This window comes from Lissotriton vulgaris, chromosome 10 (assembly GCF_964263255.1).
Source record: "Lissotriton vulgaris chromosome 10, aLisVul1.2, whole genome shotgun sequence".
Classification (NCBI taxonomy): domain Eukaryota; kingdom Metazoa; phylum Chordata; class Amphibia; order Caudata; family Salamandridae; genus Lissotriton; species Lissotriton vulgaris.
Genome location: NC_141698.1, coordinates 844,964,422 through 844,990,594, shown reverse-complemented (window position 1 = coordinate 844,990,594; position 26,173 = coordinate 844,964,422). Strand labels below are relative to the sequence as shown.

Below are 26,173 nucleotides of genomic sequence, written 5' to 3'. Positions count from 1 at the left end.
TGGATTCTACGCCAAGGAAAAAGTGGTCTGATGTGGGCAGTGCTCTTGTCGAAGTGACTTCCATCTTGTTTTAGCAACAACTGTTCTAGGCCCAGAGTGACAAAAGAAATTAACAGCTGCAAGCTTTTTACAGGGAATACAGCCAGGCTTGAAATCTTAAAACTCTAAGCAATGCAGTAAAAACAGCTAAACAGATAAAGGGTGTGTAACACCACAATATGACAACACAAATTTTTTTGGTGAACAAGGGAGTGTGGCAGGGGTGTCTGCTACCCCCCTACCCTCTTCTCTTTCTTCACCAACAATGTTGTCTCATATTACTCCGACTATCCAACGGATGCTCCGACTCTTGCTGGTTTGAGGGTTCCTTTATTAATGTCTGTAGACGATACCCTAATTTTGTCCAAAACACAAGTTGGTCTTCAAAGAGCCCTCAACCGATTTAGCCTTTTTTGTAATGACCATGACCTTGTAGTCAACGTTGACAAGACCAAGTTCATGGTCTTGCACAAAAATAATAAAACAGTGAAATCCAGAGTAGAAATGAATAATGTCCCCTTTGAACAAACTGATTCATTTACTTATTTAGGGGTTACAATGGGCAAAATATTGAACTGGAAGCCACAGATGGATTTGCTGGTTTTAAAGCATAATCAACTAGCGGGGACCCTCCTAAAAGAATACGTCTATCCCAAACCAAACCAGTGGCTCCGGTTATGGCTATTTATCAAGGAAAGGTTAAAACCTCAATAATTTATGGAGCTGAACTCTGGGGATTGGAAAAGTTACTTCCTTTAGTCCAAGCACAGAATAAGTTTTTGAGGGCATTGACTGGCCTCCCGCTGTCTAAACCACTTAGACCGTTATTGATGGACCTTGGGTGTATTTCCTTTGAGGAGGCAGCAGGTTTTAGACCTCTTGCCTATTGGCGACGGCTTTGGACTACCCCGGAGCGAGCTCCTTATGCGCAAGCACTTAAGCACATTAGAGAAGCTCACAAAATTTCATGGTTACATAGGATTAAGGCTACTTTATTGAATATGGGCCTCATCCACCTGTGGCTGGACCCTGAAGGGAATTCTTTCCCCTCGAAAATAGAATTTAAAGCCTTATACAGGGAGATGGTCTGGCAGAAGTCCTTCTCTCAGGTGAATGGTGATTGCTTAACAGGCCTCTTTCTGGGTCATAAAATCGAGTACAGAATGGAGGCCTATTGGGACACCACTACCAGCTTTGGTGATAGGAAGCTCCACCACCAATTCAGAGTGGGAAGCCTCCCTATAAAATCGTTCACAAAAAACTGGGGGACTGAGCTAGATTTATACTGCCATTCCTGTCCATGTGAGAAAGAGACCTTGCCGCATATTCATTTTGTTTGCCCTGCATATAAGGCGCCTCGCCATAAATGGCTTAAGCCAGTTTGTGCCAAAATAGGAACAAGATCCTGCCAAACGGCTCTGCGCAAAATCTGATACCAGCGAAGTCATAGTTGTTGCTATGGCTAAATTTTGGAGCTGGGCGTGGGCCAAAAGAAGGAACAGGATGCAGGGCACTATGTAATTATGCAATTATTTAAATACCTGACTTCTCATCATGCAATAGATGTTTAGCATTCTCTAAATGAAATATGTTTATATGCCTATATGACTGTGAAACTCTTGAGCGCTATGCGGATTTCCGCAAGTGGCAGAGTGCCTAGGTCACACCATTCACGCAGATTTTTAGTGCTGGGTGTTTGTCCCATGCTGGAAAATCAGTGCGACTGGCACCATGCACAGTGCAAGAGGGCACTGCTTCTTTCTGCTCAAGATTTTCTACTCGAGAGGCAGCTTCCTCAACGCGAAAGGCTGTTTTTTCAACATAAATGTCACGGCCATCCACAACCACCCACGTTGAGAAATCTCCCTGGGAGGTGGCTTAGCATTGGATTTTCCTCGCTTGTGCTCGCCAACTTAAAGTTGGTGAGTGAGGAAAAAACTATTTTCGGAACTCTGTATGCTCCATGCAGTGTGGAAAACTCTGCAAAGTTCGTGAATGTAGTGGAGTTCACCACCCAGGCCTACTGTTTAGCTTAGGGAAGCATTAAAAATCAAGTTAAATATCTTGTTTGGATTCTGTATTACTCATTCCAACTCAGTGGTCTACCTTGACAAAGGCATTCATTTATCACTGTAAAATAATGTTATATATTAGACCTTTTGCAAGTGCATTTCAGTGCATGTGTATCAAACTTTGAACTTATGCACAGGATAAAAAGTCATACATAGGATTCTCATATAAGTTAGCACTTGCTTAGTATTAAAGGGGTGGGTCTATTTCCCTCTTTGGAAGATAACTTTCGAACATAACTTTGAAACATGGAATATGAATTATCAGAGGTGAATGGCTCATCACACTGGCAGCCACATTGTCCCCTTTTTCCTTTGACTTGCAAAGTTAATTCCAAGGTCAGAACACAATGGCTACAATTAATACTGGTTGCCCTGTCTCGGCTTCAGAAAAGGTGTAATTGTATTTGTGAGAAAAGATTAGGAAGGACATTGAAAATGGTGCTTCTTCTCTCTCCTGCTGCCCTCAATTCCCCCCTTACTATCAAAAATGCATCGTCACCACATCCACATTTTAGCGTGGTGGTTGAGTGCTTAAGTCCACTATCCAGGAATATCGCCATAGCTGTAGACAACCATAGGACTGAATTACGATAACTTTTATGCACATCACTGGCCAACTTTTCAATCATGGTGATTGTTTACCCACTATAAGAATGTTTAGGTCCTTCATTTCATCAGACAAGGTTTAGCAAGGATATATTTGTTTCCCCTTACAAGGTCCCATGGGTTTTTATGAGAAAGTGTTGGGATTTCTCTTTAAATAAACACATTCTCGGGCTTCTGCATGGTTTCATTTTGTCTCAGCACAGTGTTTCCTTCATGGGTCCTCCAATTACTGTTAAAGACTCTTTATGGACATTGATTTTAGCTCTTGGTCTGTTAGTTGAGGTTCCTTTTACTTATTGTCACATAATATTTTGTGCTTTGTGGCTGACAGTTATTCAAGAAAGTGACTAAGTTTGAGTTTTCTTATGTGTCTAGCATTAATCTTAAAGGTATTTCAGGTTTTTTCGGAACTGTTACTTTTCCCTAAAGTTATTTATTTTTTCACCCTTGAATAAGCAACAGATCCATTACCTGCTTATAAAGTCACAAAGTATTAAAGAATCAAAGTATAATTTTGTGGTACTTAGATTGACTTGAAGCTGTTTGTTGACTACTTGGTATAATAAAATGTTGTTAAGACTGGAATGAAGAAGAATGTAGGATGGGTTAATATCTTTATTATGTTACACAGTGTCCTACATTCTTCCCACAAGTAAGGGACGTGTTGTTTGGTGATCATCATAGAATATGCTCTGTGGGAGGAAGGTCGTTGTATTGGTTTGGGAGTGGGGGGTGATTGTCCTTTCTTTGTTCAATTATGATTAAAGTGAAACTACTTCAGCTCAGCGGTTGCCTCCTGACTGAGGGTACGTTTCATTTTTAATCTACCTGGGTGAGGTAGGTAGAATTGAACACAATAGAGATTCCAAACTCAATACCATGCAGGTGCATAGACATCTTGTATGCATACCTGTATGTGGTATTTAAACAGCATAAAACAATTGAGCACTGACCAGAGTAAGGGCCAGGAGTGTGATTGGAGAGTCATGCACAATGTGCCGGAGAAAGGCAAGAGGGTCTATAGTCCCAAGATGACCGTCTATATAGTCTTGAAATAAGTCTTTAGTTCTTCACATACCTCATGATGATGCATGTAAAGGGCTAAATCAACTAAAAACAAATAAAAGGCATTCTGATAGTCATTTCAATGATTAGACATATCATAGTTCTAAAGAGGTAATAAACTGTATGGTGGTGGTGAAATAGTATGGCTGCTAGCTAGGAAATCCCCTGGATGCTAAATGTAGCACGAACTAGGTCTGCCATACTAACATCCAAGGCTTAATTATATAATACATCGAAAGAGCAGCTAAATAAATACAGGTTTACTATAATATCTGACCTGAATCTCCTGAAACAGTAATATGTAATTTTATTAGTTTGCATCATCTCGCATCTCCCCTACCTTTATTTATTATTTAGAAATGTTGCAAAATGTAGCCGCATTTCTAATTCAGGCTTCGAGGTGTACCAAGCAGACTTCCTTCCAAATTCCACAACACTGCCTGCTTAAAACTGCCTGAAAGTGGTAGGACAGGGCGTACTTGTGGATTGTGAATAATTACACCTATCAAATATAGGTGATACCATTTTAACTATGTGTAATTATTAGTCATTTTTTCAGAACGATTCGTACACATCTGTCTGCAGAAGGGTAAACAGGGATGAACAGTATCTGTGGCTTGGAATTGAAAATGTATCTCCAATAGACTTCCGTGCTTGCAACAGGCAGTAAACTGCAGTGGGCTTTGTTTTGTACTAAAGTGATTTCAAAGCCTGTACACATTGTGTAGCAGTGAACATTTAAAAGTACGCAATTATGATACTTCTAGGGCAAAACGAAATAAGAAGCATTGACCGTGTGTATATTTTCGAGCTTGAAAGCATTGCTTTAGGACTAATTGCACGTGCATCAAAATAAAAAGAGAACGGACAACCACAGAATGCTTATAATCACAAGTGGTCTCTTCCATTAGTAATAATGGGTGGGGCAAGTTAGGGCAAAGAATCATTAGGTGTTAAGGCTAGGTCCGAGAGACTCGAGTTGGTTTGACACGTGCACTTTATAAACAACCCTAACATAACATAGGTGCAAAGTGATCCTCATCCAGCTGCAGTCCAACAAACTTTGTGAACACTTCACACACTGATGGGTAAGATTTACTACTCTAACTCTAGAACTCAAAATCACACATTGGGATGTTGGAGGGCAGATTTAGAATTGTAACTCCAGCCTAGCAAACACGGGAGAAAGTGCATATTTGGGAGTAGCTCTAAAGTTGAACAGTTGGGAGTGGTCAGAGTAAATGAATGAAAGTAAAATAGCTTGAGATATCAATAACAATAACACTATGTTCACCGTGCTGAAAAATAATGAAAACGGAAGTAGTGTTGACTGGTGCTACTTTGATGTGAATAACAAAAGCACTCGAGATGCTTGATTTTTATTGCCTTTGTGTTTTAAAAGGACTTTTGAAAGATTATTCCCTAATGAACTGAAAAGGCTACTTGAAGAATTTGCAGCACAAAAATTTTTCTGGGTTTCCTCATCTGATGGAAATAAAGCATTCACCACACATATGAAATTATCTAAGATTCAATGCTGGACATCCTACAAATAACATAATTATTTCAAACATGGTTAAAATAATAATAGCTTGGCTACTTCCAGAAATTCTATACATTGATGATTAGAGATGTTAAAGTATGTGTTAACCATTTTACCAGGCATCCACACACGTGAATGGTAAACAGGTGTTCACTATAGGGCCACTTACCTCCTGGCATTTCTTGCCATGTGGCATTGAATCCTTTCCCATTGATAGAGGAATCTGTCTTGAATCTGACTGTTATGGTGTTGCCAGTACTCGAGACATGCAGTGGATTGTCATGTGCACGTGAATTACAAAGCTGGGCTATCCTAGGTGATTCCAAATCTGGACCCCCATAGATCTAAGGAGAAATGTAATGCATTAGTTCCAACAATGTTATCATGCATACAATCAACAGACCCATTATTTCATATTTTCTGTAGCTTATACAAAGTAGCTCAAAGATTACACATCGAGAAGACCATTTAACTCTTCCACTTGTAACCTTGTCAGCCTTTACATATGTAATAGCAATCACATCCCACTGAGCTGTTTATCCTTTCAAAGCTGATTTAATGAATATCAAATTCAAACAGTAGAAATAATTGCTACTATTTACATGGTTTGGGGCCACATGGATCAAGCATTTTTGCCCTCACAAACGGTGCAAATCGGCCTGTTTGCGAGTGCAACTAGGCCTTTTCTAATGCATCAAAGGTTTTCCATTCCCAAAGTAGGTAAAGGCAATTTTTTGCAATTACCTAAATTGCAAATGCATTTAGGGAATTGCAATTTGCGATTCCCTAAATGCAATGCATCAAGCCTATCCTAAATGCAAACTGTGCATTTAGGAAACGCTAATTACCATCAACTTCAAGTTGATGGTAATTTGCGCATTCTTTGAAAAAGTGCATTTTTGAAAGTGATATGTGGCACACACACATGCCCTTAGGGCATGTGTGTGTACCTCATGAGCACACTTACCCTTGGAATTGCATTTGCAATTACCAATTTGGTAATCACAATTTGCGAATGCATTCCTATTCATTCCTGTGGGCCCAAAGGAATGAATGGAGTGACATTACCTAATAGCGATTCACAATTTGTGAATCGCTATTTTGTAATGTTTAGGAATCTAAATTTATTTTGTGATTCCTACATGCATAAGGGCTTGCAATTTTGTACTTCTTTGAAAACAGTTATCGCTTTTCCATATATTACTTCATCGTCCATGTGAGTCCTAAAAACATGATTATATGAAAATGTTGCTCAAACACCTCTTGGTTACCCAGAAATACAGAGTGTACCACTGGTATCAATCTTATTGTACCATCTATGTAATCTAGTCATATTAATAATCCTGTTTTAACTGTTGTGACTATTCTTTTGCCCCAGTCTTGCACACTCTCTTTGACAACCCTCTACATCTAGCTCACAATAATGTTTTGTAACCATTTACCAACAAAAGACATGCATGTCAACGTATTCAGAGGTGCAAGGGACATACCTAAATTGATGAACTCCCTATACACGAATATCATTCCTTCTGCATTCAAATTTCTCGTATTTCACTGGCACCCGACCAGTCGCACTAGCTACTCATTCACACTAGCTTGCCTTAATAGTTTTCAAGTACAGTGTTCTCTGAATACTGTTATGTAAATGTAAATGTGTGTGTCTTGTAAAGCGTACTGCTACCCGGGGGTGTTGTGGCGCTATAGACCGCTGGGGAACCCGTCCTGGCTTTCCCTGTGAGATGTTCCCTCCTGGGTATCTCCAAGGTGAAACCAGGCATCCCCGGCGAATGTGGGGGGCCGTTGTAGAGATGAGGCAAGCTAATGCCCAGAGTTGCCGAGTTTGATCAGCTGACCCTGGCTCACGACCCTGCCGCGTCGGGGATTGAAACCTGGTCCCGGGCCGTCCTCTGCTTCCGGGTCTGCCGCCTCTAACCAGTGAGCCACACCACTCCACCAAATATAAAGCCCTTATTCACCTAGAAACCACACCTACCTTTGAATCAGAGTTTTGAAACCCCCTATATTCAAGTACTACCCATCTTAATCTTATCCATATGATCAAAACAAAGTGTCAGATGTGCTATTCTGGATACATGATATGTGTAAAGCCTCTAGAAATGTATTTTATGATTGAAATTATACATCACTTCCTGGTAATGTAAGCAAAGTGCGACAAAATGACTAATGGGCAGATTTACAATGAAAGTGACTCAATGCATTCCCCAAGCCATTTGCCTGCGCCGCACTGAGTCACTTTCAAAGCACATGAATGCAACATATTTACAATATGTCGCATCTCTGTGCTTCCCCCTGCGCTGGCAAAGAAACTGCAGCCATGAGCCTGCGCAGGCACCCTTGCACCATGGTGCAAGGATGCCTGGGTCGTGGGGAGATTGTTTTTGTGCCGGAAGGGGCACCTTCTTGCAAAAAAACAATCACTATAGGCATTTTCTTTTTCAATGCGTGCTATAGAATGCAGCACGCATTGAAAGAGGAAAAATGAGGAAAAATTAAAACATTTCTACTCGTTGTGCCTCCCTACGCCTCCACTGGGGAGGAGTAGCATTCACACGCATTTCCAGATTTACGATTCCCCGTAAATCTGGAAATGTGTCTAGTTACATGCGTGTTGCATGGGAACACCCACAGCAACACCCATGGAACACATCTTTCAAGAAAAGTGCTACGTGTAAAGTGGCCATATTTACAAGGACAGGAAGTCACACAGGGTGGTTTTTCCTGTCCTTGTAAATATGGAGCAGTAAAAAGAACCACCAGTAAGTCACAAAAAAGTGACGTACTGGTGGCGCAGTGGGCTTGTAAATCTGCCCCTAAGTGTATTAAATACTCACATATAACATCTGCTGTAACCTCCATGACAAATTCTAATCCAGGCAAGGACATGTCATTCTTTTACCGTTTCAAAGTTCCAGTTATTGGTAGTGCTAAGAAACAGCAGCAATACTGTATGAAGAGCGATTTAGTAAACAATTTCTCATGCAACGGTATCTTAGGACGTATGCTTCAAATAGATCTCAAACGAGTCAGTCCTTTTCTCTGAGGAATCTATTTTTAGTTCTCAAATGCTGCACCAGTGGCTGTAGGGATGAAAGTCATGGACCAGCAGAGTGGCTATACCATGCCTGCCATTACTGCTTTGTTCTTAAATGTTGTTGTCCTGTTTTATTCCTTTTGGTAGAGTGTGTGGGGCCTCAAATCCATATTGGCTCCCCATACTGCAGTTTCTGTGCATCTCAAGGACACCCTGGATATCCCCAGAGGATTTGGCTAGTTTCCATTGGCCCATCTACCTAGTAGTCTGAATTGAGTATCACAATGTTCCCACTATGTACAAGCTCTGTTTAGATGTGGCACAGTATAGTTCTTAGAGTGCCTAGGTGTATAAGGAGAGTTACCCACTTGTGTCACCATGTAAATTGAAGTAAAAATTCTTGGGGTAGACAAGTGTGCCTTTGTGTTTGCTTTTTTTAATGAACATAATGTTCAACAATTTCACACACAGTAATTGCTGGCATAAACCTTTGTGAACAAGTAGTGACAATTAAAAGGCTTCTGAGCATTGCTGGAGAAGCTGCTGTTACGGTTATCGTCACACTCCACAAATATTTACTTTTTTTTCTGTAAGAGTAGCATTTGCTAGATGAGCAATGAGTGCTGCTTACATAGGAAAGTTCCATCCCATTCTTCCTTTTCTTGCTGTTGCTTTCTTTCAGGGCCAATACGGTGGGAATAAAGATAGGTTTCCACCAGAGCTGTTCCAAGGAGGTGTAACCTGAATTAATTCTCAACCCTTTCAGGGCACTCTGGGCTGAGGACCCACTCAGACATGTGGAGTTGCTATACTGTTTAGGGGAGGGCGGTGTTTCCCACTCCGTTCCGCTTGTTGTGAAGAGTTTTGGAAAAAATCTGCTACCACCGCAGCATGCTTTTTCTCTTGCGTGGCTTGCCAACAGTAAGTTTGCATGTGCAAATGAGAAAATCAAGTGCTAGACGGCCTCTCAGAGATTTCTCAATGCGGACAGTCACTGCATGTCACAACCACTCATGTTGAGGAAGCTGCCATTCGTGGTGAGAAAGCCTCTGGTAGAGCAGAAAGAAGCAGGGCGGGACAACCTCCCAGCGCTAAAAATAAGTGCAAGCAGGGCGATGTACACAACAGTTTTTGGGTAACTCTGTGACAAGAAATTCTGACAGTCCCCCCCACCCTTAATACTGGTCACTTCTTCCTAGGACTAAACTGGTAGGACTTACAGAAGCTCTGCTAGCCGGTCCTGCTGATGGAAAAAAAAAGCTGATGGGAGGAATACCTGCAATAAGTCTAACCACTGCCAATGGCTTGGGGTAGCATTCCAACCCATCTTTCTTTTGCTCACCAGGCTATTTTAGGCAACTAAACTGGGTTTGCCCTAATTGGGGCTCATCAGCTGGAACTTAGTTCAAATGGCACAGTGAGCACATGACTCACATCTGGGAATATCCTTGCCACTTAGAGCGGGACATGAAACACAGAAAAGGTGATGGGAGGAGTGCTTGCAATAAGTTCAACCATTGCATTCACTTGGGTAGCATATCAACCCATTGTTCGTTTGCCACCATTCAACCTCAGTTTGGACCCACCTATATGCAAATCAGACTTGACCTTGCTCCAATGGGAACAGTCCGGGCCTAAATGCTAGTCCCATGCTCTGGCCCTGCTTGACAGAACCCTGCCAGCAAAGGGAGAGAGTCTGGAAGCACATTCTACCCCACACTATGAAACCAGAAGCAGTCTGTTGAAGAAATGAACTCTAGCATCTTCCCCCATCTTTGTCACCCGACCACTCCCCATTTTCCCTAACCAATCTTAACAATAACTCAGAAAGGCTTTGCACAGCTAAAACTATGACAACATCCATTTTGCATGCCTTTATTTAATTCATTGACTCTTCACTAGCAACATCTGAACAGAAACCATGACCTTAAAACCTGCTTTATAAAGACTCTTATATATGTATTTACACTAGTTAGGCTTTTCTCTAGACTAAAAGAGGTTCGTTTTGGAAACTATAACTGTGGTGGCAAAGTGAGCTAAAGAATGATGATGGATTCAACCCAGATCTGTGACTGGGGGTGAGTGTCTCAAAAGTTTCAGTATTCAGTCCATCTCTCCTTGTGTTTGCTTTGTTCACCCTAAGTTGGCACGGTATGCCCAGACGTGGCTCTCTTGGCTACTGGAATCAAGCAGGCCTGGCTCATGAGGGGTGTTACCCCGAAACCGGTCTCAGGATGCTTGTTTCCGGTCCATAGAGGACCTGGCCTGGCTTTCGGGCTGGACTGTTCCCATGAGGCACAGGGTCAAGAGAAGACTGATTTGCATATGGATGGGTCCAAACTGGGGTGGTGAAGTGAGCTAAAGAATGATGATGGCTTCAACCCAGATCTGTGACTGGGGGTGAGTGTCTAAAAGGCAGTTTTTTTCTGGACTGTTCCCAGGAGGCACAGGGTCAAGACTGATTTGCACGTGGCTGGGTCTGTACTGGGGTGGCATAGGGAGACAAAAAGATGGATCTAACCCAGATCACTTGATTGGGGGTGAATGTATGAATAATTCAGCATTCCGTCCATCATTTGTTTGCGTAGCACTTTTCACCCTAAGTGGGATGGGTATGCCCAGACGTGGGTCCTTTGCTTACTGTGCCACTGGATTCAAGCTAGCCTGGCTGATAAATGGTAATACCCAGAAACTGGTCCCAGGATGCTTGTTTCCAGTCCAGGGAAGACTTGGCTTGGCAGTTCGGTCTGGACTGTTCCCATGAGGCACATGGTCAAGACTGATTTGCATATGGCTGGGTCTAAACTGGGGAGGCATGGTGAGCAAAAAAAGATGGATTTAACCCAGCTCTCTTGACTGGGGGGGGGAATATATGATTAATTCAGCAATCCATCCATCATTTCTTTGCATAGCACTTTTCACCCTAAGTGGGATGGGTATGCCCAGATGTGGGTCCCTTGCTCACTGTGCCACTAGATTCAAGCGAGCCTGACTGATGAAAGGTAATACCCAGAAACTGGTCCCAGGATGCTTGTTTCCGGTCCAGGGAGGTTATAAACAAAATTAGGTCTGAACCCCAAGGAAGTAAAGCTTACTATTTCAAAGACTCTTTGGGGGTTATTAAGATTTTTTCAAAAACCCTTTGCAGTACAGTTCTGGTTAACCATCCATGAACTGATTAGTCATTACTGCTCAACTTTTAAAATAATTCATCAATAGCCACATTCACTACACATCCACCCTTCTCAAAATTAATTTGTATGCATAACTCAGAATATGAAAAGAATTTTGAAAAGGCTAGAAAGTACCTCACGTTTGCAAACCCACAGGGCTACTGGATGGTACTCACCAGTGTGCCCACGTTATCATCATTGGTAGCTGTCTAGCCACAACAAAAAATAAAGAAAGAATTTAAAGTGTGAAAAACTATTTAGAGGTGGAAAGTCAAGGGGGCGTGGCTTGAGCGCCGCACAAGATGGCGGCTTGACGGCGAAGCTCCGCTGACGAAGCTCGAACACCGGCAATTATCTCAACGTACACCGAGGCTTCTCCGAACCACTGCACATAATCGACAATCGGAATGTGAGGTGAGCAGGACGCTATATTCCCTGTCTCTCAATTCCACCGGAATGTGCTCTTTTTCCAAGTGACGCGGTTCGCCATTCTGGCGACCGCCATTTTCTTTTACCGCGATCCTTTCAATAGCGGTTTTCACTCATGGGAACCTCATCATACGAACTGTTCTGTGAATCCTCCGCCTCAATCAGCCATATGCCCTTGTAACATGCTCATAAAGCTGCTATTTTTCGTCTTTTGTGTTCCTGAAGCTCCACGTTGTTTTCACTAGCTTATCTCCTCAACTAAATGACCTCTCAACGTGGTTGGTGCCTTTTCTTCACGGCTTCCATGCTTCTGGCATACTCTACTCTATTTTACTTCTTTTGAAGAGCAATTTCATACAAAAGAGGCCAAGTGCTATACTTAATTAACTTTTGCTTCTTGCTTCAAGCAACCTTTGTTACTCCTTCAAAGTTTTACTTCTGAGACAGAATTCTTCACATAAGCTTCTTTTTTGGAATTCTGTAGCAGCACTGTTGTACTTTTCTCTTGCCTTATATGGGGAAATTGCGCAACCTCAAGCTTACTGCTCCCAAGGTCATTTCTCGTCAATCCTCAGACTCTGACTCTACGACGCATACCAAGGATGATCAAGCTCCTCATAAACCAGAGCCTACTCAGGGAGCAATTCCAAAAACTAATATTTCCAGTAAGCTTCTGCAACCTGGTTCTACTAAACGTCTGAAGAAAGACCCTCCCTCTCCAGGTTCCTCGTCGCACTCAGCGTCCATGGATCTGATCCTTGAAGAACTTCGTGCGCTTAAACCATTCATGGCCGAAACCACCAAAACTTTGCAATTTCTCCATGATAAATGGTCTACACTTGAATCAAGGGTTCTTTTGGTGGAACAATCTACGGAATCTCTTCAGGCTTCTTGCGCAAGAATTTCGGTGTTAGAGAAGGATGTTTCTCTCTTAAGAAGGCAGACGGAAGAGTTGGAAAATAGAAATCGTAGAAATAACCTACGCCTTTATAATCTTCCGGAACACACAGAAGGGTCAAATCCAACAGAATTCTTCCAAACCTTCTTACAGAAAATTTTAGATCTTCCTCCTTCTTCTTCCCTCAACATTCAACGCGCACACAGACTTGGTCCGAAAGTTTCCACCAAACCCCGCGGAGTCATCATGTTGTTCTTGCAATATACTGATCTCCTTCAAGTACTTTCTGCAGCAAAAGCGAAAAAACAAATTATGTGGGAAGGTCATCGTTTATATCTTTCTCAAGATGTAGCTAAACCAACAGCTGATCGTCGGAAGCAGTTCCTTGATTTACGACCACGACTTCGGGATCTTGGTGCCAGGTTTGGCTTACTTCACCCATGCCTCTTCAAGGTGACCTACAAAGAAAAGACCACGACTTTTGAAGAACCACACGCCCTTGAAGAGTTTCTTCGTTTTCACGAAGCTGAAAACATGGACACTGCAAGACCAGTTTAATTTTTCATGGGTCTTCCCTGTTTGACAACAGTATTTATCTCTTTAGTATCCTAATGTATCTAATTGTCTTCTACATCCCAGTGGTTCTACTTAATCCTCATTTATCGTGTCTATTATTGTACATTTATATATTTGGTTCCCATATGTCTCCTTAACTTCCCCTTTTCAATTTTTGTCTTCCTACAGATCCCCTCCTCATGTACCTCACCCTGGTGTATTTTCGCTTTCCTCAATTGCTCCTATGCTGGTTCCTCGAGTGTTCGGTCGCGTGAGTTTCAGTTGTCGATGTCGTCCTCTTTTGGCGTCGTCACCCCTCTTCTTCTGTTGTATTTGTTGGTATGTTTTCTCTTTTCTTCCTACCTTTTCCTATTTTTTCTATGCTACCTATTTTACTATTACTCCTCTTACTATTTTCTCTCTTTATTCTTTTCTTCCTCTCTTACTTCTCTTATTCTCAACTTTTATCTCTCTTTATTTCTCTCATAAATTCGTTTTTGCATTCTTACTACTTTTCTCAGCTTTTCTCAACTTCTAATACATCTTCTCTTTTATATCATTCTCCTCATAATTTACATTCCGAGTAGTCACCTGGAATGTTAAGGGGTTAAATAACCCCATTAAACGTCAAAGAGTTTTAACACATTTAACCAGACTTAAAGCAGATGTAGCCCTCCTTCAAGAATCCCACCTTACAGAATTGGAGGCTACCAAACTTAAGCGTTGTTGGGTGGGTCACGTTTTCTATTCTCCTGCCATAGGTAAGAAAAATGGTACAGTTATACTTTGTCATAAAAAGTTAAATGTTTCAATTGTATCTCAAGACTGTGACACTAATGGTCGTTGGGTTATCGTTAATCTTCTTATAGATAAAATACCTATAGTTATTTTCAATATTTATGCTCCTACAGGTGTTGATAAATTGTTCTGGCCTGCTATTTCTGATAAACTTGTTACCCTCAATGACCAATATGTTATTCTTGGCGGTGACTGCAACCAAGTATTTGACCCCTTTATAGATAGAAATTCAAAAGTTAAATTTGTTCCTTCCAAAATGCATTCCCAGTTCGTCTCTTCTATACAGAATAATGCTTTAGTTGACATTTGGAGGCTATGTAACCCAGATCTCAGAGAATACACTTTCTATTCCCCCACTCATCACTCCCAATCACGTATTGATTATCTCTTCATCAGGAAACCATTAGCACAACTCGCCATTCATTCAGACATAGGCTCCATTTTAATTTCAGACCACGCTCCCGTCTTTGTGGACATTGACCTTATCCCCTACTCCCCTCACTCAGGCCGCTGGAGATTTAATAATTCTTTACTCCTTGATCCTAATTTTTGCACCCAATTTACAAATTTTTCTAATGAATTTTTTACACTTAACCATCTTCCAGAATCTTCCTTTGTCATGATATGGGACTCATTTAAAGCAGCCGCACGAGGATTCATCATTAATTTCGTTTCTCAAAAGAAAAAACAATCAATCTCTAAATCAACTCAACTCTTAGATAAAATTAAGAAATTAGAATATGCTTACTATAATTCAAACTCTGAATCTTCTCTTCGTGAACTTATTTCTGCCAAATTTGATTTTAATAAATACACCACCAATGCCGCCTCAAATGCTCTTCTAAAATGCAATTCCCACTACTACGGTGGACAGAACAAGATGGGCAAACTTCTGGCCAATTATCTCAAGATACGAAAAGAAAGAACAAAAATTTAATCCTTACAAGGCCCAGCTGGTGTATCTTTCTTTAAAGATAAGGACATATTAGCTCAATTCGTTTCCTTCTACCAAACTCTCTACACCCCCGAATCTATTCCCGACCCTAATGATCTTCTTACATACTTTCAAAACATCCCTCCTCCAGAATCTTCTCATCTTGATCTCCATTCATTAGATTTTGACATTGCCCCTTCGGAAATCTCTCATGCAATCTCTATACTTCGTCGAGGTAAAGCACCAGGGCCCGATGGTTTTACCATTGAGTTCTACAATCACTTTTCCTCCCTTCTTCTCCCAAAATTACATTTGTTATTCCAATCCTTTGCGGCTTCCGGCTCCTCTCAGGGTACTTTCCAAGAAGCATTAATTTGTTTAATTCCTAAACCAGATAAAGATCATACCCTTTGTAAAAATTATCGCCCTATATCACTAGTAAACACTGATTATAAAATCTTCGCCAAAATTATAGCTCTCCGATTAGATCCCTTACTACCAGAACTTATAGGCCCTGAACAGTCTGGATTCGTTAAAGGTCGCCTATCATCAGACAACTCTCGTGTCTTCTTTAATATTTTGAGTAAAGCTCCCTCCCTTTCTACCCCCCTTGCTGCTATTTCCCTAGATGCTGAAAAAGCATTCGATAGAATAGGGTGGGATTTTATGTTTCAAGCACTTCGATGGTTTGGTTTTCCCCCTAAATTCATATCTCTAATATCCTTACTCTATTCTAGCCCCCACGCTTCAATCTTTGCCAATGGTATGATTTCCGATTACTTTCCTCTTCAAAGAGGGGTACGTCAAGGATGCCCCCTATCCCCTCTTTTGTTTATTATAGCCTTAGAACCCTTTTTAACTAAAATCAGACTCGATGATACAATTACTGGTTTTCAATATGGTCCTCAAAAACAAGCTAAATTATCGGTTTACGCTGATGATATCTTATTTTATTGTTCAGACCCTCAAACAACTCTCCCTTCCTTCCTCCATCAAGTTTCTTCTTTTTCCACTGTTTCAGGTTATCGCCTCAACACCGACAAATGCGAAATTCTACCCTTAAACCCCTTATGTCAAAAACATCTCTTTGATTCCTCTGGCTTTTCCTGGCAACCCACGAAGATTAAGTATCTAGGTATTTGGTTTGCTCCCCGTATTCCAGACACTCTTAAATTTAATTTCGACTCTCTTTCTAATAAAATCACCACATCGATAAATCGTTGGAACCCTCTCTTCCTTTCTTGGTGGGGTCGATTGGACTCCATCAAAATGATGCTAGCGCCCTTAGTTCTCTGTTCTGTTTCCATGATTCCCATCCGTATCCCAGATCATTATTTCAAGTCGATAGACTCCCTTCTATTAAAATTTTTGTGGAAAGGCAATAAATCTCGGATAGCTCTTTCTTCCTTGAAAAAAGATAAATCCCTCGGCGGCGTCAAATTCCCTCACTTTAAATCATATCACAACGCATTTTCTTTAAAACAAGCCATGAGGTGGATTTCTTCTGACCTTCCTCACATTCCCCCCTATGGCTCACATTAGAATCCTCTTTACTTCATCCTTATGAATTCGAACAAGTTCTATCCTTTTCCTCTAAGGTATCATCCCTTTGTTCCCCTATCATCTCTCACTCTTGCTCTCTTCTTCGTCCATATTTATTATCCACATACCCATCTGCCTCCTCCACTCACACCCAACCTATCTGGCATAATAAACTCCTCAAAATCCGTAACCGATCCTTATATTGGAAAACCTGGCATTCCCTTGGTCTAACATGGATCTCACAACTTCTCTCAGACAATCAACCTCTTCCTTTTCATGATCTCCAAACACAATTCTCACTACCTTCTTCATCCCGTAAACAGTATTTATCACTGCTTCCGTCCCTTACCCAATATCTTTCTTCGCTCCCGACCTCCAACTCTATCCCTATCACACATCTTTCAATTTCTAATGCTACCGACCAATCTCTTTCTGCTTCATTTATTTATAAATCTCTACAGTCCGCTACTGATCGTACAAAATCTAAAGTTGAGTTGGCTAGGGAAAAAGATTTATCTCACACATGGTCCCTCATTTTATGGGAAAAAATTTGGTCTAAAATTCACAGTACATCCAGAGCTGCAAATAATACACAAACCTTATTCTTTATTTATAATTGTACACTATTCACTCCAATAATTCTGTCGTCCTTCTCCCCAGACACTCCCTCTACTTGTTGGTCCTGCCCATCCCCTCTGGCTGATCTGAAACACATGTTATTCGAATGTCCTCACATTTTACGTTTCTGGCACTTAGTTTGGTCTCAATTGCAAAAGATTTTCAATTTTACAGTTTCTTTTTCCATTATACACATTTTCTTAGGTTCCCTCTCTCCTGTTTTTGCAGAATCACATCACAAACATAAATTACTTGACCTATTTATAGCCATTGCTTTTCACCATATTACATCACACTGGAAACAAGCTAATGATGTTTCTTTTACTGCTTGGTGGAACGCAGTTTGCTTTAATCACAGACTTGACACTAAGTTTGTCTCTCCCATCTCCTTAGCAATCAAACGTGATCTTTTATGGCTCCCCCTTACTAATTATTTATCCAAAGTTGCTAGGCCTCCTCCCTCATCTCCGATACGTACTGTTGAAGTTTGTAAACCACCATGAATGCATTTTCTTATTTGATTATCATGTTCTCCATTACATCTACTGTTCTAACATATTATTTATATACTTCCATAATTTAAGATGTTTCCTCATCCCCCTATGTTCCTCACATTCATTACTTATTTTATTGTTTATGCATAAGATAACCTCCACTAATTTCGCCAATATGTAAGAATGACTTCATGATTCTCATAACTCTTGATTGTTTCTTCATTTTCTGTCTTTACTTCTTTTTATCTCAATAAACTTCAAACTTTAAAAAAAAAAAAGAGGTGGAAAGTCAAACAACAAACAAGTGTGTGACAACTACACTGAGACTCTGTAGCTTTCCCAGTGTTCTCTTAACCCCAACTGTGCAATGAGAAAGTGATTCTCAAATTAAAATTGAGGTACCACTCGCATACAGCACATCCTTTATTAGTTGTTGTGACCGTCCTCAGTTTAAAAAGCAGGCATGTCACTGGCCACTTTTAACTGCAAAAGGCCAACATGTTTTGTTGCCATACACTCCTAGCAACTTCGTCAGGGCTGTTGGGGAGTCAATCTTCACCTCAGTCCAATGTTCACACTCAATCTGTGGCTATTGATAAAAATAAAAGTGGAAGGAACGTACCGATCATGAATCCACTCAATACACACTGGGAATACTCCTCCCTTTTCTCCCAACCTTCCATTTACCTCGTAGTTGCTTGCAAATGACATACCAGAAACCACTCTCATGAAAAGGACCTGCACCAATTGGTCCCGTCCCACTTTTCAGACTGCAAGTGCCAGTCTGCGTGTGAAAATCAAATACGCCATCAGAGGAGGACCTGGTTTGGCAGTTTGGTCTGGACTGTTCCCATGAGGCACAGGTTCAAGACTGATTTGCATACGGCTGGGTCTAAACTGGGCTGGCACAGTAAGCAGAAAAAGATGGATTTAATCCAGATCTCTTGACTGGGGGTGAATGTATGATTAATTCAGCATACCGTGCATCATTTGTTTGCGAGGCGTCTGAAAAGTTTTAGCACTCTGTCCATCATCCCTTGTGTTTGCTTTATAACAGAGTAAGAACATATTTTGTTGTGGCTCTTGCAAAGTTTTGATCTTAATTATTAATAGAATAGATTATAAAATAACTGGGTTTCAAATCATTCGCTGCACGGTGTCCAGCAGCAACAGGCCATTTCAAAGCAACAAGCAGTTGTTTGTGTTGAGTGGGTTGCCGGTTGCTCATTTTGTTTTAGTGTCAATTGCTCTAATGAAACATTTTCACAGAAGCCAAAAGGGAAGAAAAAAAAAAGATTGGCGTTTCTATAGCAAACAAACATTAAAAGGCTACTTTTAGTCGTTCTGGGAAAAAAAGAATCGCTACATGACTCTAGCAAAAAAAAAGATGAAATGAATTCAGGGTGTGGTCGAAAAATAACTGTGACTAAGCAGGAAATGAAAGCTGTCTGTATGTGGCCTGCAGGGTGCAGAGTGAAAAAAAATATATTTTTTGCTTCGGTGTGTGTGGTGCTGTCCATCTCAATAAAGCCCAAGGTTTAATCTGTTTATGCTCATTTGCTTCTGCCCTGTTAGCTCCATTTAGTGTTACATTCAACTCAGCATTCCTGAGTTATGAGCAGCTGAAAGGGCTTTCATGTGGTGGGCCGGCGTGACACAGATTTCTGACAACAAAACTAGGCCCTGTTTAAACCGAATTGCTTGCTGGGAGAACAAGGGGTTTTTATGCAGAGACAAAAGGTCAGATTAGAACATCCACACGATAGGATTAACTTTGGATCAAGCTATCTGCAGTTGGTTAAAGGAAGGGAAGAAGGGAGACAAGTTTAGCTCCGCCGTCATTACATGTCCGATGTTTTTGTGTTGTAGAAGGATGTCAAGTTAGAATAATGGAATCATTGAAATTAAAATATCTTTAAAAGGCTGAGGATTTCTCATTTCCCACCGTGTTTTAAAAATATAAACCCTTGTCTTTCCCTAAACATTGTGAAACTTTTTTAAAGCTGCTACTGTTCATTTTACGGTGTGTTTTGTTGCTGTGATAAAATATGCACTTATTTATGTTTCGGCAGAGCATTGTGCAATCATTACTAGTGAAATGCATTCCAGTCTATCTAGAGATGAACTTGTGAGCAGCAAGTAGCTGAATAAGTGCTTGTATTACTGGAAATAACGCATTACCCTTCACCATGGAATCTTGGCAACCATCTAGGATTTGTAACAGCTCCTCTCTTAGTATGGTGTTTGCAAGAGGGGTAAGTGCGTACAAGCCTGAGAGTGGGTGAAGACCCCATGTTCGAGTTGGCATCGGGCAACGTCGCAGACTCTGACTACAGATGTGCTGGCTGGTCCTGCAACACAGCAGTTAGCAACAGGAAGGTGACCAGCCCAGTGACTCCAATGGTTGTTGTGTTGTGTTACTTTCTAAAGCACACTATCACCTCTTAAGGTATCCTGGTGCTCAGCCCGTGTGGTTGCCTATCCTGCCAAGGGTAGGTTAGTGATTTGAAAAGAGGGTTCTTCAACTTTTTGAAGAAAGGAAGAGGCTCTGATGTGGAGTGGGAGGTTGTCACACGGTTTTGACTCAATATAAGATAACACCTGTCCTCTTGATCTGGTTCTGCGAATGCATGGGATGTTTGCAAGTAGGAGTCCTGTGGAGCGGAGGTGCCTGGGCGGTGGGTTGAAGGATGTGACTGTTCTAAGTGAGGCCTAAGGTGTGTAGTGCCTTGAATGTGTGAGCGAGGTGTTAAATTATCATGGTTGTGTACATGGAGCCAGTGGAACTCCCTGAGGTGTGGTGCGAATGCGATATGAGTTCTATGTGGGAGGCTGAATGGTTTGTAGTCTTCTGGTGAGATGCTTGGTGATCCTACCATGGAGGGTGTTCCATAGTCCAAATTGTTGGCAACAACAGCATTTATGATGGATTTTCTTGTTTTGCTTATGAGCCAAAATCATCCTCAGCATCTTCAGTCTGTGGAAGCAGGATGCGGTGACTGGGTTGACTTGTGTGGTAATGCTCAATTTGTTGTCAATGATGATTCGGAGGTACCTGGGGTGGTGCTGCATGTGAGTTGAGTTCAGTTGGCCACACGTTGGAGTCCCACAGTGAGGTGTTCTTGCTAAGGATCACTACTTCTGTCTTGGCATGTTGAGCTTGAGACAGTTGGTTTTGATCCAGTTATCGACTTCAGTCATGCAGGTGGTGAACTTGTTTAATGCGTTGGGGGTTTTGTCCAAGAGGGATATAAGGTCATCATTATAGGAGAGGAGATTGATGGCATGTATGCGGATGATGTTGGCTAGTGGGATCATGTATATGTTGAAGAGGGTGGGGCTGAGCCATGGACCTTGAGGGACTCAGCAGCTGAGTTTGTGGACTTCTTTGCAGTAAGGTGCCAGGATTAGAGCTTATATTCTACTGGTTAAGAAGGAGCAGCGGGTCCTTTCATGCCAATCTTGTGAAGCTGCTCGATGAAACTAAGGTGTGAGGCCATGCCTAATGCTGCAGAGAGATCGTGGAGAATAAAGGCAGCTGTGTCTACTCTGTCAAGGATCCTGTGGATGTTGTCTGCGGTGGCGATTAATACTGTTTCTGTACATTGGTTTGGCCTGATTCCAGAATGTGTGCTTTTGAGCAGTTGGTGGTTGTGAGGTAGTTGGTAAGGTGTTGGTTGATGAGATTCTCTAAGACCTTGGCCGGGAAGGAGGGAGATGGGTCTGTAGGTGGAAAGTTTGGCTGGGTCAGTGGATGATTTCTTGAGCAGAGGCATAGTTCCAGGGATCTAAGGATGTGGTTCTGGTGATGGAAGCACTGAGGTTAGGTGTTAGTGATTTGTCAATCAGTAGACGTTCTTTGGTTAAAATGTGGTTAGGGGCAAGGGTCAGATAGAGCCCAAAAAGATGGTCTGCATATAAGCAGCATTTTCAAAGGGGTGACAGTGGGCCACGAGGTCATGATGGAAAATATTTCCTTGCTGCTGTTTGTACCAGTGTTGATCCAGCTTTTTGTTATATCCTTTGCAAGAGTGCATTAAACCTAATGACAGACTCATGAGGGTGCAGACAGGATTCCAAGGAGGTTGTGTGACTTTGGATACTGTTAAGACCCTGTGCATGCTAGCTAATGAGCCTTTGGGGGGAAAAGTAAGTGATATTGCTGTTTGTTTGACTTTGATGGAAATGATCGAAATCAGCTGTGGGAACATGTTTTTGCTAAATTTATTGAGACTTTAGGCCTTCATTTATGTAGAATAATGTACAACAATGTTTCGATATGATTTCAGATGAGGTGGTTGGGGGTTCTCTGCAAAGGTCAAGACAGCCAGTTGTTTAAAGCAGGGAGTTATCTTGCACCAACATTACTTCATTTGTACATCTCTGACCTCTTTGAATATCTTCGGTACATGAACTTCTTCCCTGCAAGAATATGTGGCGAACCGCTGTCTTTTCTGGCTTAAGCAAATAATTACATCCTAATTGATCAGACATATATTGGTCAGTGGCTAGTGGCTTCTGACAGCTTTATTGTAACTTTATGTAACAAAGCACATTTTCTAACAAATAAGATTGTAGTCTTTTTATGAAGCGTGCACAAAAACTCATGGTTTCTTAATTGTAGCAAGTTGTGAAATAATAGGACTATTTGGGTATGACCATACACCTCAAACTGTGGTGGTTGGCCTGGATATCACTTACCCCAAAAACAGGTCTTAGTGTTCTTTCTAGCTACATTTATTCTATATTACCTTAGATTGGAATAGTGTATGATGGGAAGTGCATTCAAGCATTTATTACCATTGAAAGAAGCATACTGCATTAATTATTCTTGTTTGGAGTAAAAACATCCTGAGCTTTAATCCACTGGGAACTAGGACACACTGCAATCAGCAAATTGGATGATAAGGCATTTCAATTATATTGTTATGCTATTTTATGTAAATAAGCTACACAACATTAGTATCACGTATGTTCTTCTAATGCCATTTCACTCATTCTGTTACTGTAGAAACATTTTCAGATGTACTGCAACTGTAAATCTTCATGGGTGGTTACTTCTCTATTAGAGTCTGTGTTTGAACCAGGTATTAAAGAGAGTGGACCACAAGCAAGCCACTAAAAAGTCTATACAGGACTAAGGACTATATTTAGTGTTTGGCAGATTGGATATTCCTTCAAATCCTGTCTACCATACTTCAAATGCCATAGGCTTTGATGCACTTGTAATATGGCAGCTGGCACATCTGCCACATTTGGGACGGACTATCCCACAAGCCGAACTCTAAATCAAGCCCTAAGCTCTTAAAGTCTGATCAGAATGTACTTCCACATTATACTAGCACGCAGCCTCAAAGTGACTTCCAGGATGTTCTGCAGAAAAGTAGACTGTCTATATTTAAGCAAGTAGATATGTTAACTCTGAATGGGAATTGGCAGCATTCAGTTGTTAATTTTCAGTGTACATTATGTGACCTAGTTGAGGAGATCCTCCCACACATTATGGAATGGTGCTATGCAAGCACAATTCAGAAGCCTTGTCAACTGGGTTTGTTCCGGGGGCGGACATCAGTGACAGAATTTGTACAATGGTTGCCAAATTTCTGCATTTATCTGTTCCAATCTTGAATAAATTGGATTAAAGAACATTAGTAGAAAGTTCAAGGGATTGTCTTATGTAATGTAATGTAATGTGTCTTGTACAGCGCACTGCTGCCCTGAGGCGTCGTGGCGCTGTAGACCGCTGGGGAACCCGTCCTGGCTATCCCTGTGAGATGGTCCCTACTGGGTATCTCCAAGGTGAAACCAGGCATCCCCGGCGAATGTGGGGGACCGTTGTAGAGATGAGGCAAGCTAATGCCCAGAGTTGCCGAGTGTGATCCCTGGTTAGAGTAGGCACCGAGGTGAGAATTATCGAGTCCGCTGACCCTGGTCCACGACCCTGCAGCGTCGGGAATTGAACCCTGGTCCCGGGCCGTTCTCTGCTTCCGGGTCTGCTGCCTCTAACCAGTGAGCCACACCACTCCACTTATCTCACAAAATGTTAACATTATCTTTCTCTAAGTAAGTGAAAATGGTATGACTGTCAGGGGAAACTATTTGTTTTAGATTTTGTATTTTTAATGTCTATAATTCTTTTTATGTAGAACCATCTATAAACAACTAGTACATTTTTTATTACGGTGCTACGATTTGGGAGGCAAAATCTTTTAACACATTTTTCATGTCACCAGTTTATATTTTATTTTACAGAATTAAAAACATATTGGAACACCATATTTACAAATTTCGAAAAGGAAAACTTTATCAGGTGAGGAATTTAGATATAGATTTGCCATGACGCAGCGGCATTAAAACTTTAGATTTTTTTATTTTTACAATGTAGTTCGGGCCCCATAGTAGCAGAGAAGATGTCAATGTCAAGTGTATTTTTTGTGCAATTTCAATCGAGGTAGCTCACAATTCTAAAACGAAAGCAGTACATAAGTCAGAAGGCTTTGATCCCAGCTCTCACCAGGACTGTGTTAATAGGATTCCAGTGGAGTGTATTTAAGTAAGTGAGTTGATTGTTCTGCAAGGAAATCATGTGGGCCTATACTGAATGGCAGTAGATGATGGATTTAAAATGTTAGCGCCTTGGAGTATGCTTATAAAATTATTGTAAGCAAGGTAGTTTAATGTGAGTGGTGACAATGTTGGATGTGTATACCTTTATATTTCATATTGATCTTTCTATTCTTGGGTGTTTTCTGGGGTATTAGGGAAGTAAATGTTAGCAGCAATGTTTTTTAGATGAGATTAGTTGCTTGTTGGGAATACTTTTGCATGCTGCAGATTCATTACTAATGGCTGCAAGTTAACAGATCATATAAGTAACTTTAGCAACTATAGTACATGGTGATGATCTTAAGAGTAAAAGGTTGCCCTGAGGTTTATCAACAACTGCATTTTGTTTGTTTATGTGTTTATCTGTCATATTAGCATTCATGTGCAGCTTGGTGTTCTGATTCAAACAGTGTGATCTGTGACAAAATCGTGTACATTATAATTATTGTTTTTCATAGTGTGATGATGAGAGAGTGTTTTCCAAAGAATACAATTATGTATTTGTTCATGGACACTACTGATGCATGCTTTCTGATGAATATGCAAAGAAAATTACTTTAAACCGATTTGCTATGCCCTGCTACTGTCTAATTTGGAGTATTAGAACATGGCAACGATGGTACGCTCCTTGAAGCAGCGGTAATGCCTTAGAAATGGCTTAATTCATTCATTCAGCCTAGACATTCAACTCCTAGGCAGAGTTGCCCCAATAATATACAGGCAGACGTGTTAGGGTATGCAATATGGTTTGCAGAAGTATTAACACATTGCTGGTTTTGTAACTGATTTAACAAACTTGCATATTATGAAATTAAAATGCAAATCTATGGCAAATTCCCAGCTTGCACAATGTATCCATCAGTTCAGGAGTGGAACGACTCATACTTTTAGGACAGATAACTTGGATCTGTGATCAATTTAGTAGGCAGAATGAATAATTGTTTAAGCCATATCTATACATTACCATGAACAAGGTCATGTTTTCAGGTACAACTGATTTTTTGCTGGAACTCTTAGGCTAGAATAGTAAATACATACTTTAAGTACTTTCCCTGACAGAACAAAGATCTTGACAAAATCTCTCTTCATTCCAGCAAAAAAAAGTGCTTATTCGTATTAATTCCAGCCTCCTGATATACCTACGTAAACACATTGTTGTCCAGAGATTTTCATTTTATATTGCGTTTTTGGATCACTAGAGAAGTAATTTAGCTTGGGGAGATATTGTTGATCCGGGCCCAATTTTTCTGGATTACATTTTTAAAAACTGCGGATGTGTTGCAGTGATGCTGTAATATTTCAGGAACCATGAGACCTATATACTTCATTTTGGTGTCAAAACATAGGTTTTGGGGGTCATGTAGTGTTATAGACACATAAAAGAACTCCTTAGAGCAATCTTTCTGCTATTTTCCAAAATGCAGCTATAACAGAAAAAGAAGGGACATATATAGAAATTATGTAAATAATAAAGGTTTTTAATTCTTTTATGCATACACCAAACAAGGTTTATGATCTGAATATGAAAAAGAATAATGTTCATCATGTCTGTTTTAGACGTATTTTCTTAGTTCACTTTATTTATTTGTTTCAGGAATCGCTTGTGGCACATTTGCAGAATGTTGAACATTTGAGAGGAGCATATTCACAGGGACAATCTTTTTGTAGCACAAGTTTTGCAAGTACATTTACTTGTAAGTTCTGTGGGTAGAGGCTTTATAAATTTTATAGGTTTTAGCACCGAATAAA

General features: G+C 40.8%; 1 protein-coding gene across 1 annotated transcript in view; it reads right to left on the bottom strand.

The window, feature by feature from the left end:
- The window catches only part of CUBN (cubilin), a 1,372,460-nt gene that overhangs the window by 769,600 nt on the left and 576,687 nt on the right, over positions 1–26,173 (bottom strand). Inside the window, exon 30 of the mRNA XM_086941783.1 lies at positions 5,495–5,669. Within this exon, the coding sequence (XP_086797909.1) occupies positions 5,495–5,669 (175 nt within the window). The remainder of the gene's footprint in view (positions 1–5,494; positions 5,670–26,173) is intronic.